Source organism: Empidonax traillii, unplaced genomic scaffold (assembly GCF_003031625.1).
Source record: "Empidonax traillii isolate 1590-97213 ecotype Southwest subspecies unplaced genomic scaffold, ASM303162v1 scaffold27:size3997909, whole genome shotgun sequence".
Taxonomy (NCBI): Eukaryota; Metazoa; Chordata; class Aves; order Passeriformes; family Tyrannidae; genus Empidonax; species Empidonax traillii.
In genome coordinates this window covers 486584-501457 of record NW_020955220.1, presented here as the reverse complement: position 1 = coordinate 501457, position 14874 = coordinate 486584, and the positions used below count along the sequence as shown (strand labels likewise).

At 55.4% G+C, this 14874-nt stretch overlaps 1 protein-coding gene across 1 annotated transcript; it reads right to left on the bottom strand.

Moving 5' to 3' along the window:
• Positions 1–6113: 6113 nt before the first annotated feature.
• KAZALD1 (Kazal type serine peptidase inhibitor domain 1) lies at positions 6114–12344 on the bottom strand. Its single transcript, XM_027909665.1, has 5 exons — positions 12239–12344; positions 10140–10740; positions 8754–8914; positions 7611–7758; positions 6114–7396 (listed from the first exon to the last, which is right to left on the bottom strand). Exons 2-5 carry the CDS (start codon positions 10645–10647, stop codon positions 7311–7313), a joined length of 903 nt encoding a protein of 300 aa, XP_027765466.1. The 5' UTR covers positions 10648–10740; positions 12239–12344; the 3' UTR covers positions 6114–7310.
• Between the last annotated feature and the right edge of the window lie 2530 nt (positions 12345–14874).

Genomic DNA, 14874 nt, shown 5'->3' with positions numbered 1-14874 from the left:
ACCATCCCTGTGGGGTCAGACCCCAGTCCCACACTCCAGTGCCATACAGAGGGGAAAGCCTAGCCCAAGGGGAGCAGACTCAGGACATCAGATGAGCACACAAGCAGAGAGATAACCAGGACCATCTCCACATCATGTCCACAAACCACCAAGGGGAGATCTTTCCCCCAGCTGACCATAGGTGAAGGTCAAAATTCACCTGTAATGCAAGGAGAGTCCATTGCGAGGGCCCTCCATCCCTCCCTGAGCTGGTGCTGCTCCTGGTGGATCTGCACAGGGATCATCACCTCAAGAGGACAGCCAAGACACCATGTCCTTCCACTGGATCAAGGTTCAACATCCCACTCACAGTCTCAGACCATCATCTCTTACAAGGAACAAACAAACAAACAAAAAAATCATAATTTCTGATGCTTTTAATGGAAACAAAGTTATACAAAACTGATACTGTTCATACTGGTAGTAGTGGTCATGGATAGAGTCATGTCAGCAGTTACTGGGCTTTTAAAGCCAGAAGTAGTGGAGCTTTCAGCAAACACAGCTAAGAAAAACAAAACAGTCTCAAGTTAAAGTCTTTTACAGGCTCCAGCAAGCGTTACCCTGCATCAGTCCCAGTGTAAACCCTCTGCTGTCAACACCAGCTAAAGAGCCCGCGAAAGCTGCCCCACGCATAGCCCTGCCATCACTTCAGCCAAACTGGAGGACATAGGCTGCCTGCATAGCTTTATCTGGCTGGAAAGCACTCCTTAAGATAGGAGACTGCTTGCTCTGCTGCAAGGAGCTGCAGGTGCCCTGAAGCCCCTGGCTGTCATTTAACTGGAATGGGACAAAGCTCCCCATCTCCCACAGCCTTGGCAGAGAAGGGAATACCTGTTGTCTAATATAACACAAGCAAAGCTTTCATCCAGGAAACTGCTTCTCCTTGAGGCCATTCCCCCAAACCAGAGAATGGGGCAATCATACAAACCCCATTTTCATGCAGAAACAGTGTGGGCAGTCCCTGCACCACTTCTCACATCTCCTCCAGCTGCTGTGCTGATCTCTGCAGGAGTGGGTACTGGGGTTTGCCAGGATCCTTCCCAAACAGACAGGGCACTGCTAGGATGCAAGAGCAAGGAGAGGAGGCAAAAAAAGCCACATCCCTATGGGAAGTGTCAGCATTCAAGTGTCCAGGGAAGCCTACAGCAGGGACAGTGAGAAAGCAGCACCCTGCTCCTGCTAGATGATGAATATGGAATGCTGCAACCTACTTCACCCCTCACCCATACACAGAGGTGCCTCCAGACCACTTTCATCTGTCAGCAAAGCCACCTCCCTCATGAGTTCCTGCTTTCCACCAGCCCTTGAGCAAATCCATGATTTGAAAGGCCAGCCATGCAGCCCAGCAGGCAGTGCACACACACTTGCTGCAGGGCCAGCCACCAGCTGTTCCCTATGCCTTGCAGCACCTCACCTTACACAGCCTCACTATCCCCAGGAGGGTCAGCTCTCCCCTGGGACAGCTGCTTTAAAGGGTGGTAGGGTGGAGCAGGATGGAGGTGTCCAGGTGGAGCTGAGTTAGGAAGGGTTGTGAGTGAGAAAGTTTTGAGGAGAGGGACTAAACCTGAGGCTTTAATCTGCCATTGCAAACACGCTGCAATGCCAGGGCAGAGCTCTTCCCTGGATGACTGGGAAGCTGTACACGGTGCAGCATTTCACACCTTGCCCCTGTCCACATAATAATCCCCATTTCCCCCCAGTCTGGCTCCCATCTCCATGCACAGCTTGGGGTTCCTGCAGTCCCAGCTTGAGGGACATGTGGAAAAGTAAACCTGGCTCTGCATGCCCCTGCAGCAAGCTCGGCCGGCCTCCCCCCACAGCTAGCACTCCACCACTTGCTGTGACTGATACAGGGAACCTGGTGCTTTTATTAAACTCTTCCCTTCCTGTTTTAAGCTTAATAATAAATTGCATGTCACATTACGGCTGTGTTTATTAAAACCCATTGGCGTGGGCTCTGCTCTGCTCTGCAACAGCATTTGAATTATTGAAAGCAACCCCCCATGGAGACCTATTTGCTGCAAACGCAGGAGGATTTATTTCCATTTTGTTTATCAGGTGGCATAAGTGTTGAGTGGAGGCAGGGAAGCTGTCTTCTGCCTGAGCCACTACAGTGGGGTGAAGAGGTGCTGTGCAGAGGGCACAAGAGAAAATACCACCCACCCACAGGGATGGAGACAGGCTGGGGCCAGGTTGGGGACAGAAGTCCTGGGGGTAGCTGCCACCCTGCCCTGCAGGTCTCTCTGGCTCTGGTTGGCCTCCCCACACTTGGTTGCTCTGTGCCTCAGTTTACCCCTTTGCAGAGCAAGATTGCAATGCTGCCAGCTTCCATCCAGGCATGGCCAGTGATCAGCTCGGGCTGGACAAGCCTCTGCCAGAAGCCATTGATCTCCCATGGGAGATGCCCACAGCACAGTGGACTGTTAGGGTGGCCAGAAGGGGTGTTGACCCTTTTGCAGCCCTAGTTCAAAGCAGACACCCAAGCACTGCAGCTGAACATCTCCAGGCTCTGCCCCATCCCAGCTGTGCCTGCTGAAGCTACCCAAAGCCAGTGTCGAGAGGATGTTCTTGCTCTGGCGATCATCCCAAGACAGTTTCATACTGCAGTGGCATCACCCCTCCAAGCAATGCAGAAGTGCTGCCAGGGCTGGACAGGGCATGGATCTGGCAGGGCTGGATTTGGGGGGCCGTGGTGCTCCAGGGATGCCCAAGGCCCCACACAGCTTTGCTGGCTGCCCAGCACGGTGGCAGGGCTCGGCGTGGCCGGTGGCTTTGCCAGGAGATGGCACTGTTTAACGGCTAATCACGGCTGTGGCCCAAATGTGGTCCCTGGGATGGAGGCTTGGATGCACCACAGTAATTGTGACCAGCAGTTCGGGAGAGGTGATTCTGCCCCTCTACTCTGCTCTTTCAAGATCCCAGCTGGAGAGCTGCTTCCAGCTCTGCAGCTCTCAACATAAGAAGGACGTGGACCTTTTGGAGTGAGTCCTGAGGAGGGCCATGAAGATGCTCAGAGGGCTGGAAACGTGCTAGAGAGTTGGGCCTGTCCAGCCTGGAGAAGTCTCCAGGGAGACCTCAGAGCACTTTCCAGTACCTAAAGGAGCTACAAGAGATCTGGAGAGAGGGACTTTTTGACACAGGCATGTAATAACAGGACAAGGGGGAATGGTTTTAAACTGCAAGAGAGTAGGTTTAGATTAGGTATTGAGAAGAATCACAGAATCACACAATATTCTGAGTTGTAAGGGACCCACAAGGAACATCAAGTCCAAGTTTGGCCCTGCACAGGACATGCCCAAGAATGACACCATGTGCCTGGAAATTCTTCCCTGGGAGGTTTGTGAGGCATTAGGAACAGGTTGCCCAGAGAATCCATGGACTGCCCATTCCTGAAAGTGTTCAAGACCAGGCTGGATGGAGCCCTGAGCAACCTGGTCTAGTGGAAGGTGTCCCTGCCCATGACAGGAGGGTTGGAACAAGATGATCCCTTATAGCCCAAACCATTCTATTATTCTGTGTACCTTCTGCCCAGGCCCAGACAGGGGCAGGTCTCAGCACCCTCAAAGCCAGGGAAGGACAGTGACAGTCTGTGTTTGCTACTGGAATATATTTACCTGCCAAACTTGGTGGAGTTTCCTTGCAAACCACAAAACCCTGTGGCTTTGTGGCTGCTCATAGTTCCTGCTTCATGGTGAGTGCTGGACAGCACTGAGGGGTGCAAAGATGAGGAAGGTACCAAATGTGTCAGGTCAGCCATATCTGGGTCAGCTGCCAACCATCTCCTGGCCCATGGTGGTCTCCAGAGTGATCTGGGGTCCTGGATAGCACCCCTGCACTGAAGGCTGGAATGGTGAGAAGTGCTGAAGCCCCACCAGCGTGGAGCAGGGGATGGGTGCAAGCCAACCACAGCTTTGGGGCAGAAAGCAGCTGTTTTGGAGGCTGGGGGGGCTGTTTTACCTGAATTTCCCTTAAGCACCCAGAGCTGTGATCCACAATGGGGATGACCAAAACACTTGATGGTGGCAGGGCAGTTTTTAACCACACGGGTTTGGGTCCATTAGTGTATGTCTTCAGGGTCTTTCAGGTGCTGGAAGGACAAGCCCCTCTTTCTTTGTACACAGGCTCGTGGTGACCTGTGGTGCTCTGGGAGGCATCCACACCCTGCTCATCCCAGGAGGTGCCTGTGAGGGTACATGTCTGGATCCCATGGCCATGTTAGCACTTCCCAGTCCACCTGATCTTGTCCCTGGGCTGAGTGCAGGCACTGGGCTGGCAGGAACCACTCAACCCTCTGTGTCCTCAGAAAGCAACAACCCCAAAAATTTGCCTGCAAAAGAATTTGGTGCTGCATTCTGTTGGGGAACACTCTCTGTCCCCACATGGACACCAGGTTTGGCCAGGTCCATAGGACCCTCCAGGTTCCTGGAGCTGAGGACAGCATCTGCAGAGACTGGGGGGGCTGCAGAGACTGCAGAGACCCCCTCCCCAGGGCAGGAGCTGCAGGAAACATCTGAGCAGCCAGTAGCAGAGGTGACCAAACATTTCTAGAGCCAACAAATAACCTCAATTAAGCTCTGTGGCAGTGACCGATTCCAGCCGTGCAGCAATATTGGCTCCTTTAATTTTTAAGTGGCTGGAAATGGCAAGACTGGGAGCTGGGATGAGGGGACAACAGCCCTCTCTGTGCCCCTTTGCTGCCCCTCATCCTGTGGGGAGCGGAGCCAAGATACTGGCTGAGCTCCAGCCTGCCAGTCAGACAGCCCTCTCCCACACTGGGATTTGAGGAAACTGGGAGACACAGCCCCTGGTTTGGTTAATCTTGGCCAAGGGCTCTTGCTTAAGTTTCCCCTTCTCTCAGTCATCACATCCCTGTTGCCCTTCCTGCAGGAGCCAACAGCATCCCCTGCCACGTACCCCCAAGGTACCACAGGGACAAGGTGGCAAGGACTGGGAACAAAATGCAGATGCCCATGCATGGCATTGTCCTGCAGAGCATATGGAGAGCCAGGGACAGGGGCACGGCCCATCTGAGACTCCCCAGCCAGCCCAGTGCTGCATCCACACCCCACACGACCTGGATTTGTGCCGACACGGACAGGGTGAGCCTGGCCCTGAGGAGGGTTGGCATGGCAGCCTTGGCCAGGGGCCAGCCCCGGGCACCGGCGGGGAGCTCAGTGGGCAGCTCCTGCCTGCTGAAGCTCTGGGACGTTCTCAGATTTCCCCATGGCAGCCTCAGCCTGAGCATGGCCCACTTCCACCAGCTGATTTGTGTGCAAAACAGGGAGGGGATCAGGATTGGTAAAAGCAGCCCAGCTTCTCCAAAAGCAGATTTTACACCCAAAAAAAGCAAAATAAAAGTCAGTGGCACATTAGTGTCCCTGCTCTTTCCTGAACATCCTCCAGCTCTAACGCAGCAGCCCCAGGAGGATGCTGTTACACTGTTAGAGGGAAGGAGAAACTGAGACATGGGTGGCTTTTGCATTTCCCCAGCTGAGAAAGGATTTGCTACCAGAGAGGGCAGGCACCTCAGCAGGCAGGGCAGCAGTGCTGACGGCTGTGCCCTGTCAAGCTGTGGTGCAAGGGGCCGGGGCTGGCCCAGCCTCACCGTCTGCAGGAATTTTTGCTGTGCTGCCAGCTCCAGACAAATCCCTTTTCTTTGCTTGTTCAGGTTTCAGTGCTGTAATTGAGTCATCTGAGCCAGCTCTCAAGAGAAAGAGGAAGAAAAGAAAAAACAAGTGAAGGAGAGTAGTGCGGCGCCTTAGCCACCAGCCTCATTGCATCCTGCCTGCTCCTGCCTGGGGGACTGGCCAACTCCTTCCTCATGGGGTCTGGCTTCCTGCCCTAGCCCACAGCTCTGGACCTCCCTGGAGCTGGGACTAATTGGGAGTGGTTTGGTCCATATGGAGGTTTTGAGCCCCAGAAGTCCTGTATATGCTGGTTTGTGGGGAAAAGCACCCCCTGAGTGTGAGCTGAGCCCCAGAATGCCCATGGAAGGGGTCCTGACAGCCCTTTCTGGGAACAGAGCAGCTCTGAGCTTCCTTCCCATGCTCCCCACAAATGAAAGTTTGCTCTAAATCACCAGTGCCAGGAGGTAGGTGAGATTTTTTTTTTTTTTTTAAGATAGCATTTCCAGTAGAAACTGGTGTCTGCCTGTCTTTCCTCACCTAGGCACAGAGCTGCTCCATACTGACAGGGCTGTGGTCACCTTGGTGGAGACCCCACTGTCACAGAACCTAGGACCCCAAGATGAAAACGGGCAGTAGTGGGATAGGATCCAAAATGATGGAGGTACAATTACATGGCTTGATGCATCCCCACTGCACAGGAGATGGCATCCCCATCTCCTGTGGGGTGAGAAGGGCAGGACCCACACCAGGACCAACTGTGAGCACCAGAATGGGCAGGAAGGCTCCTTGACTCAAGCAACCCCACAATGGACAAGGTAGCATCCACAGTGTTTGCACCTTCCCTCACCCCCATAATCATCCTTGTGGATGCAGGACAGTCAACTTGCCTCTTGGCTTTGACCTACATGTATATTTTAAATAACTTTAACTGAAATGGCAAAGGAAAGAGCTGCATGGAGGGGAGAGCATGAAGTCAGTCAAAAAAGGCCAAAGTGTTTCTGACCACAAGGGCAGTTGGGCTGGAGAAAAGACAGCACTGAAACCACAAGTGTCTGGTTTCCTCAAATCACTACTTTTCTGGTTAAAAGCAAAACAGAAGAGAGAATGTTTTGGCAGCAGGTTCCTCAAGTGCTGGGGAGAAGCCAGGCTGTCTCTGTGCTCAAAGAACACAGAACAGACATGGGGGTGACACACTGGGTGTCACAGCCAGGTCCTAACCTCTGCTCCAACTTGCCCAAAAATGCTTTTTACAGGGCAGTGATGCCCCTGACTTGCCCTCACTCTCTCAAAGGGAGTTGTCTCCACCCCCAGCACCAAGTCCTCCTCACACGTGGCATAGGTGTCTCCGCAGTGTCTCAGCTGCCATTATGTCTCCACTCAGTGCCAGAGGACAGACCCACCCTGCTCCAGGCAGAGCTGCCCCTGGTCCCAGCCCTGTGGCACCAACCAGCCAGTATCCCCTCCCTGAGCACCCCAAAAGGATGTGTCACCCTATCCCCCACCCCAAAAAACAAGCTGGTGTGCCAGGATTGTCCAGAGAAGGAGTTTTGGGCTAGAGGGTGCTTGCTCCAGAGATGTCCCCAACACACAGGAATGGTCATTGTGGGCAAGGTGATCTCTGCAGCCAGACATCCTGTCTCTGGGCTAGTAGTAGTCCTCTTCACTGTCCCCATAGTCTTCAGGTGTCACGTGGGCATTCGGCAGGGAAAAGCCTGTCAGGTTGAGTTGATCTGAAACAGCAGCATGGGGACAATGTGACATTGTTGCCCTACAGTACCAGTCCCCTTCCCCACAAGGACCAGAGCCAAACCATGCACAGCAGCTTGCTGGGGAATCCCCAGCACAGCCCTGTACTCCAACAGCTCCCGCTGTACCCCTGCACTCGGCCCAGACATCCCTTCCCTCGTCCCCATGAGAGCATGGGGACAAGGACACGGTGCTCACCCGGCGTGAAGACAGTCAGGCTGGCGACTGCCACCACCTCCCCGACGCTGTTCCTGGCAAAGCAGCGGTATGTGCCCTCGTCTGTCACCCGCACACTCTGGATCTGGAGCCAGCCTGTCACTTCATATTTCTGAGGGCCACCTCTGAACTGCAAGAAGGAGGGATTTCAGTGAACACCTGTGGCAGAAACAAGGGGGCATCTGTGCCACAGAGCCCCAAGTCCCCTGTTTTGGCAGGCAGTGAGGTCCCAGGATTGCTCTGGCAGCAACCATGTTGTTTTCTGTTTATCCCCAGGAATAAATAGGCTTTTCCTGACCCAGCTGGGCTGCAGCTGTGTTTGCAGGCTGCTATTATGGTGCAGTGGCCAGGGGTGGAGGATAGTAGAGTCTCCTCCAACTAGACAGGGTAGCTTGGGGTGGAGATCCTTGATCGGATCCTGCAACAGGCTGTGGGGAGGCTTGAAGGCCAGAAAGATGGAAGGGGACCAGCATGTCACACCACAATGGTGCCAGGTTCCACCAGCTCCCCTGGCTTCCCACATCCATCCCACCATAGTTTCCTCCCCATTGGTGCCTGGCTGAGGTGCACAGCCCCTGTGCCTCTGCCCACACCCTCTAATAGCTAGGTACGCCCAGCTGTGTGCTATATTTGGGGCTGGCCACAGGCAGGATGCTGACCCCTGGGTCTGTCAGCTCTGGGAGGGATGCCCTGCTGATGTGAAAAAAAAGGCAGGGACTGCCAAGATATACTTGTAGGACTAGAGGATAACCCAGGTTGGAAGGCAATTAGGAGGGCCTCTCCTCTAGCCCTGCCAGTACGATTGCAAATGAAACCAGCAAGCAGAACAAACTAAAGACAGGGAGGTGGGAAACTCCCTGCTGCAGGACTCTGCAGGTCCTAAAAAATATGAATAAGTTCAAAAACTACTAGAGGAAATTGTAGAAGAGAGCTTTGCTGATGGCTCCTACCACCAAGACACCAGCCCTGGCTCAGCCAGTCCTCGTTGTATGCAGTCTCCAGTCACCCCTTCTCATCCCCAGGCAGCCAGGCTTGGCCATCCCCTGAGTATGACCACTGTCAGATCTGGCTGCCCATGAGCTCTGAGAAGCACTGGGTCACTCCTGGCCTGTGTCCACCACTCACCTGGACAGAGATGTGGGGGTCATCTCCAGGCAGCAGCATGTCTGTGCCATCCTTCCTCCACTCAATGGATGCCATGGGGTAGGCGAAGACCTCGCAGCCAAAGATGACGTCCTGCCCGGTGATGTTCCATGTGTCATAGGGAGGAGAGGTGATCTGGGGCTCTGGGGAGGGAGGTACAGGAGAGCAGGGTGGGCTCAGAAGAGGTCCCACCCTTGGCAGGTTCTGTGGGCTCTCCTGGGCTGGTCTCTTGGGCAGCAGCATTTGGTTCATGTAGAGATGCTGGGACCCCTCCCATGCCCCTGTTCTCCTACCCATGGCAGACCCTCATCTTTCCCCAGAAGATGGTCCCTCCTCACAGCTGGGACTGTGGACTTCCTCCCCAGTCCCCCCTGGCCCACTGTGGGGTGTCATCCCTTCTGGCCTCAGTCTCCCCACGTGTGCAGTGATGCTCAAGGAACAGTGCAATAACAGCAACCCTACAAAGCAAAGCTCTCCTGAGGAATCGGAGCATGCTCCTCCTGCAGTGGAAAGGCAATTGGGGTGCTCATCCAGCCCAAGGCTGCTGGGGATGGATAAGGTAGATGAGCTTCCAGAAAAATATGGCCTCTGCTCTGACACAGGGCTAATGCCAGCAATGAAGGGAGTCAGCAGGTCCCCAGCTGCTGGATAAAACCAACATCTCCAGGTTCCACATCCCTTCCCTGGAGTGGTAGAGTAAGGACTACCCTTCCAACCCACAGCTGTTTCACAATCTGGCCCACAGCATGAGCCAGAGGTCAAGGGAAGTCTTCCACCTCCAAATACACCTGGCAAAAAACTCAAGAATATGATGATCTACAGAAAATAAAGTCAACCTTGACACCCCTTGGGCCGTGGTGATAGCACTGGGTGACCTGTGCCAGTCTGGGCAGGCTGGGGCACAGCCTCCCTGCCAGTCTGTCCCCTCTCAGCTAAGTCTTAAATAGGAGATGGAGATCACATAGCCAAGTCAAACAGACCCAGGTTTCCATTTGCAGGAGGCAGGAGCATTTCTTGGGAGCAACAAGCCAATGTGAACCCAGCACTGCCGCCAAGAATTCGCTAACAATTCCCTGGAACTTCCCCATCTGCTACAGCAGGATTTGTTGCTTCCCATAAACCCCACTCCCTCTTGGCAAAGCTGCTCCCAGAACTCTCCAAGAGCTTGATCCGCAAGGGCTGCCCTGGAGCAGCAGGGTGGGGAGACCAGGGGAGACCTGGCACTGTATGGAGCAGCCCCCAGTGCTGTCATATCCCTGTGGACGCTGTGGGTTTGTTGTCAGGAGAAACAGTTAAGCCAGACCCCCTTGCCTGTCTATTCCCGAGAGGTACAAGCCTCCATCCATCCTGCAGCTCCAGGGGCACTACCTGACTCGCAGGGGCCCTCATGGGCCACGGTGAGGTTGGCATCAGGGTGGGCACGGGCAGCTTCCAGGAACCTGCAGATCTGGGCATAGGTTTTCCCGTCGGAGCCGCAGAGGGCCAGGTGGGAGAGGCAGGCACACAGAGGCTCGGGCACCTCTCCATGATGCAAGTCCCCGGCATCCAGCCGGCATTCCAGATGCTCCCCACACTTGCCGTAGAAGTGGTTGGTGTTGTCCAGGTCGCAGATCTGTCCCTCCAGGTTGGCACATTCCCAGCAGCAGTCGCAGGCATCCCGCACCGTGCCAGCCAGGCACCCGCGAGGTGTCGGGCACTCCTCCGGCTGGCACTCGGCGCAGCCCTCCCCTTCCTCCAGCAGCCGTTGCCAGCCCCGCTGGAGGTAGTCAGAGGTGCTGGGAAAAGCCTGGCCCAGCTGGAGCAAAGCCCAGTACAAGGAGAGCAAGGAAAGCACAAGGCAAGAGGAGCTGAGGGGCTTGGTTTCAGACATCGTCATGACAGCTCCGCTATCCCAGTCCCACTGGCACTTGGATGGGTATCTCTGGCACTTCTCTGGCCTTCCTGTCTAGATCTGAGGAGCCATCCTGGCCTGTGAGGAGGAAGGAGGTGTGTTACCAGCGCAGAAAGAATCTCCCATCCCTTTGGCTCCTGGCTGGCTTGCCCTGAGTGGTAGTGATGCCTGATGTGCAGGGGAGGGTTGGTCCCACCCCTCTCACCTCCAGCCCCACAGCCACATCCTTCACACCCTGGAGCTCCCCAATCAGCTCCTGCCCTGAGATGCTGTACAACTTCTAGTCAGATGAGGTTGCTGACCCCAGCCCCACCAGGTTTCGTTCTTCTTCCCTGGCAGACCAGCATGCAAAGTCCAGCCTGCTCTGACCCCAGCATGGCCTGAGGAGCCACAGGGTTGGCAGGGCACTGGACAGGCTATTCTACATCATTATGGCTCAGCTGGTTTGTACCCTGCTCCTCACCTCCTCTCAGGAAGCTGCTCTCAAGCCTCTTTCCTTTACCCATCAGTTCTCAAGAGTCACAAGCCCTTTTTTCCTCCCTCACCATCCATACAAGCACAACGGAGTGGCTGATCCTGCAGACAAGGTGCTCTTTCTGTGCTGGAGGCAGCCAAGCCAGGAGTATGCTTTCGTCCTCCTTCCCTCCCTGCACTGTAACCCCTCTTTTTAGACACCACACACTTGAGCAGAGGAAAAAACATCCCCCCAAGAAGGTTTTGTGATCCCATCAGTCATTCCACAGGCAACCGAGGCTGAGCATGGAGGAGCTCAGCACACAGATGGGCAGCCAGTGGACTGACAGCAGACCCAGTGCCCAGTGTGGTCAGCCTGTACTAGCACAGCGGGGTCCCTGTCCCCAAACCCCAAGCCTTCATTACCTACCCAGGGTTAAGCAGGGGCTGATCTGCCCCAGGCTTCTCATCTCTGCTGGGGGGGACATGTGGAGTCCCAGAGCCTGTCCCTAGAGAGGGTGACAGTCAACCAAACCCCTTTGTGAACATCCTCCCCCTGCTCCAAGTTACACCCTGGCTGCCTTCCCTGAGGCGGGGTTAAATTATAGTCCCCTGCCCCAGAGTGACCCAGCATCAGTGAGCGGGGCTGGGGAGAGGACCCAGGTGGACAGGCTACCCTCTCTCCTCCTGCTGGGAACAGCACCGAGGGACAGGCTGCAGCTCTCCCAGCTGCACCACCCCCCACTAACGCAGCCCAGGGCTGGGGTGGGGTGGTGACGATTGCCTGGACAGTGGCTTACATACATGCGCCCCCCGACAACAAACCGTGAAGATTTGACCCGTTTACCAGAGACCAGTGAGGCCCCCCGGGTGTGGAAAGGGGCAGGGAATCCCTGTGCTGAAGTTCCCCCCGGCGCACTCTACCCCAGCCTGTACGAAGCAAGGCTGCATCCCCTGATGGATGTGGGGGGCCAGAGAAAGGGTGGTGAGTATAACTGCAAAGTTGGTCTCTGGATCCCCACATTAGGGGTGCAGACACTGGGGGTCCTGGATAAGTACTGGGAAGGGGCACAGCGTCCCCTGGGGTCCCCCGAGAGCCACCCCACCGTAAGCCGCCACTTACCGGAGGCGCCGGTGCCTGTGGCCGCGGGTGCGCAGTGCCCGTGGCGGCGGGGCTGCTGGCCCTCGGGGCTGCTGGCCCCCGGCCGCTCCAGCACCGCCGTGATGTCAGCGAAACGTGAATCCCCCCGCCCCTCTCCGGGCCCGCGGCCCATCCCTGGACCGGGACACGGGCTGGCCGGCACCCCTTCCCTGCCGGGGTCCCGCCACGCACCGCACCCTGACCCCGGGGCTCTGCCGCTCCAGCCCCTCGGCACCGGCACCTCCCCGCGAACCCCCACACTGGAGTCACTCCCGGCCGTGTGCGGGACCTGGGCTAATGCTTGGCTCCATCCAAGGGGCAGTAAGGGACTGGAGTGCGGGGCAGAAACCAACTTTGCAGGGATCCTTGGGGACAAGTGAATGGGAGGGGTGAGCACGGCTAAGGATGTGGTCAAAAGCATTTCTCAGCCTGTAATTTGGTTGGGAAAGATAGGCTGAAAAGCTGAGCAGCTGCTGTAAGTAAATAGGGGGATAATTCCTGGGGGTATCTGCACTTGCCCCATTTCAGGAACCAGGTATGAAGGGGGTATTGGGGAGCAAACAGTGGCATTACCTTGGCTGGAGCAGAGCTATTGGGAGCAATGGTGGGCATGTTCCATGCCACAGCAGTGCAAAACTGTCATGCACAGGGCTGGGGCTCCAGACCTCCCTGGCAAGCTGCTTTGCTGCTCCCTGCCTCAGTTTCCCTGGCTCTGAGGAATGGGGGAGCCAGCGTGTGACTTTTCAGCACAAACACGTTGTATATTTGCATGTTGCTCCGCATGCCATGCCGGGGATGACACAGCCAGCTCCTCTCCTCCAAGCAAGGAATTTGTAGGATTTACTTCCCTGGTGAAGCTCAGGCAAAGAAAGACCCCTCTAAGGATCTGGTTTCCTTCACCACGCTGCAAAAATCTGCTTTTGCTTTCCAACACCCTCCTGCAAATTCATTCTGGGTTCCAGGGCTTTCACTCAGTCATGTTGTGAATCCAGCCGTGTCTAACGATGGAAAATGCACCAGGCTTCAACTCCCCTAAATCTGCCTTTGCCAGCCAACCCCTTCCCCCTCCAGGCCCCTGCTGCAGAGGGGGGTTTCCTGGCAGCTCTGCCTTCAGTCTGACATCCCACTCCCCCTCTGTGGCCCCCAGCCCCTTGGCTCAGGGCTGCCTCCCTCTCTGGCTCCCCTTGCCCAGCCTATTGAGTTCGGTCCCCACATGCCACATGTTTTCAGGTCCAGCATCCATGAGTTGCTGAGCAGCTGGGGCTGCAGCTGTTTTGGGAGCAGAAAAAAAAGTCAGGAAGAGTTGAGATTTTCCTACATGCACCTTCAGTTCTGGGTTAGAGCCTGAGCAGAGAGGAGACAAGCTGGAGGTGACCCAGACAGGGGTGCTGAGCCTCCTGGGCTATCCCTACCATGCCACCCTTCCCACCTTGGGGTGAAGCACTACCTGCACATTCAGGCATCCTTGCACCAAACACATGCCTCACCTGCCCCTGCTCCACCCAGGGGGCAAAGCAGTGGGGCAAGCATGGCCCCAGATGCCACCTTCTGCCAGAAAGTTCCTGGTTGGCACAGAAATAGAGTCAGTGCTTAAAGCCCAGGCACCACTGAAAAGAGGGCCATCAATGGTTCCTGTTTATTTTTATCTCTTGCCCTTGACAGGAGGGCAAGGGGAACAGACCCTGATGCTGCTGTCCTTTTCCACATGTGTGGGGAAGGACCTTCTGCCATGTGCCGTGGTTTGAGCACCTGGTATATCCCTGTCTTCATGGTGTCACTGTGGCCTCTGGGTGGCTGGATTCATCTGAGCATCACTGCAGCATCAGCCACTCATAAGGTGAGGAGAAACCAGGCCTCCAGATGTAGATCCCCTGGCCAGAGGTGAAATCCAAACACAGATCTGAGCAGGAACATCTCCAGCCATGGAGCAACACAACACAGAGTCTGAAAACCATGGGCAGCTCAGCTCAACAAGATGGAGCTCAAACCTGGCAGGTAATTAAACCTCCTGTTTAATGAGACTATTGAATGTGCTAATAAACAGTGGCAGGTATGAATGAAGGGTGGAAGATCTAAACCTGTGCTTAACAAGGAGTTCTGCTCAATCACACCTCGAGTCAATCAGCACGGCCCCTGGCTGCAAATGGGGCTTGTGTTCCTTGGCACAGCTTTTTGGGGAAAAGGATGGTCACAGCCCTGTATGGCCAGGCACCAGGGTAAATTGCACTCCTGGCTCCCCATCTGTGCCGGCTAGCTCTCTCTCCTTTCTCCTTCCTTTTTCTGAGCCCAGTGAAGCTCCTGAAACTGGGCTTTGAAGATTGAACCTCAAGCACCAAAGTCTCCTCCTTCTCCCTGGTGAGTTGCTTCTTACCCCTGTTTTCCCATCTTGTGATGGTTCCATTGAAGCCAGGAGTCCATGGATGCTCCTGGCAGACCCACATCCATGGCATCCCTCCAGTCCTCTGTCATCAGATTGAAACACTGATGACAGAGCCATCACATCCAATCAGGGGTACCACACTGCTCATGGCTCCCCCCACAGCTTTGGGCTGATCTCCCAGACCACCCCACAGGGATCTGGGGCTTACAGCAGATGAAGCCAAGGAAAAAATCCGCTG

Coding starts and splice junctions, on each gene's coding strand:
- KAZALD1 (XM_027909665.1), bottom strand. CDS start 10,647: ATGACGATGTCTGAAACCAAGCCCCTCAGCTCCTCTTGCCTTGTGCTT. Junction 7,759..8,753: donor ACCCCCACATCTCTGTCCAG/GTGAGTGGTGGA, acceptor TCCTTCTTGCAG/TTCAGAGGTGGCCCTCAGAA. Junction 7,397..7,610: donor CCTGACTGTCTTCACGCCGG/GTGAGCACCGTG, acceptor CTGCTGTTTCAG/ATCAACTCAACCTGACAGGC.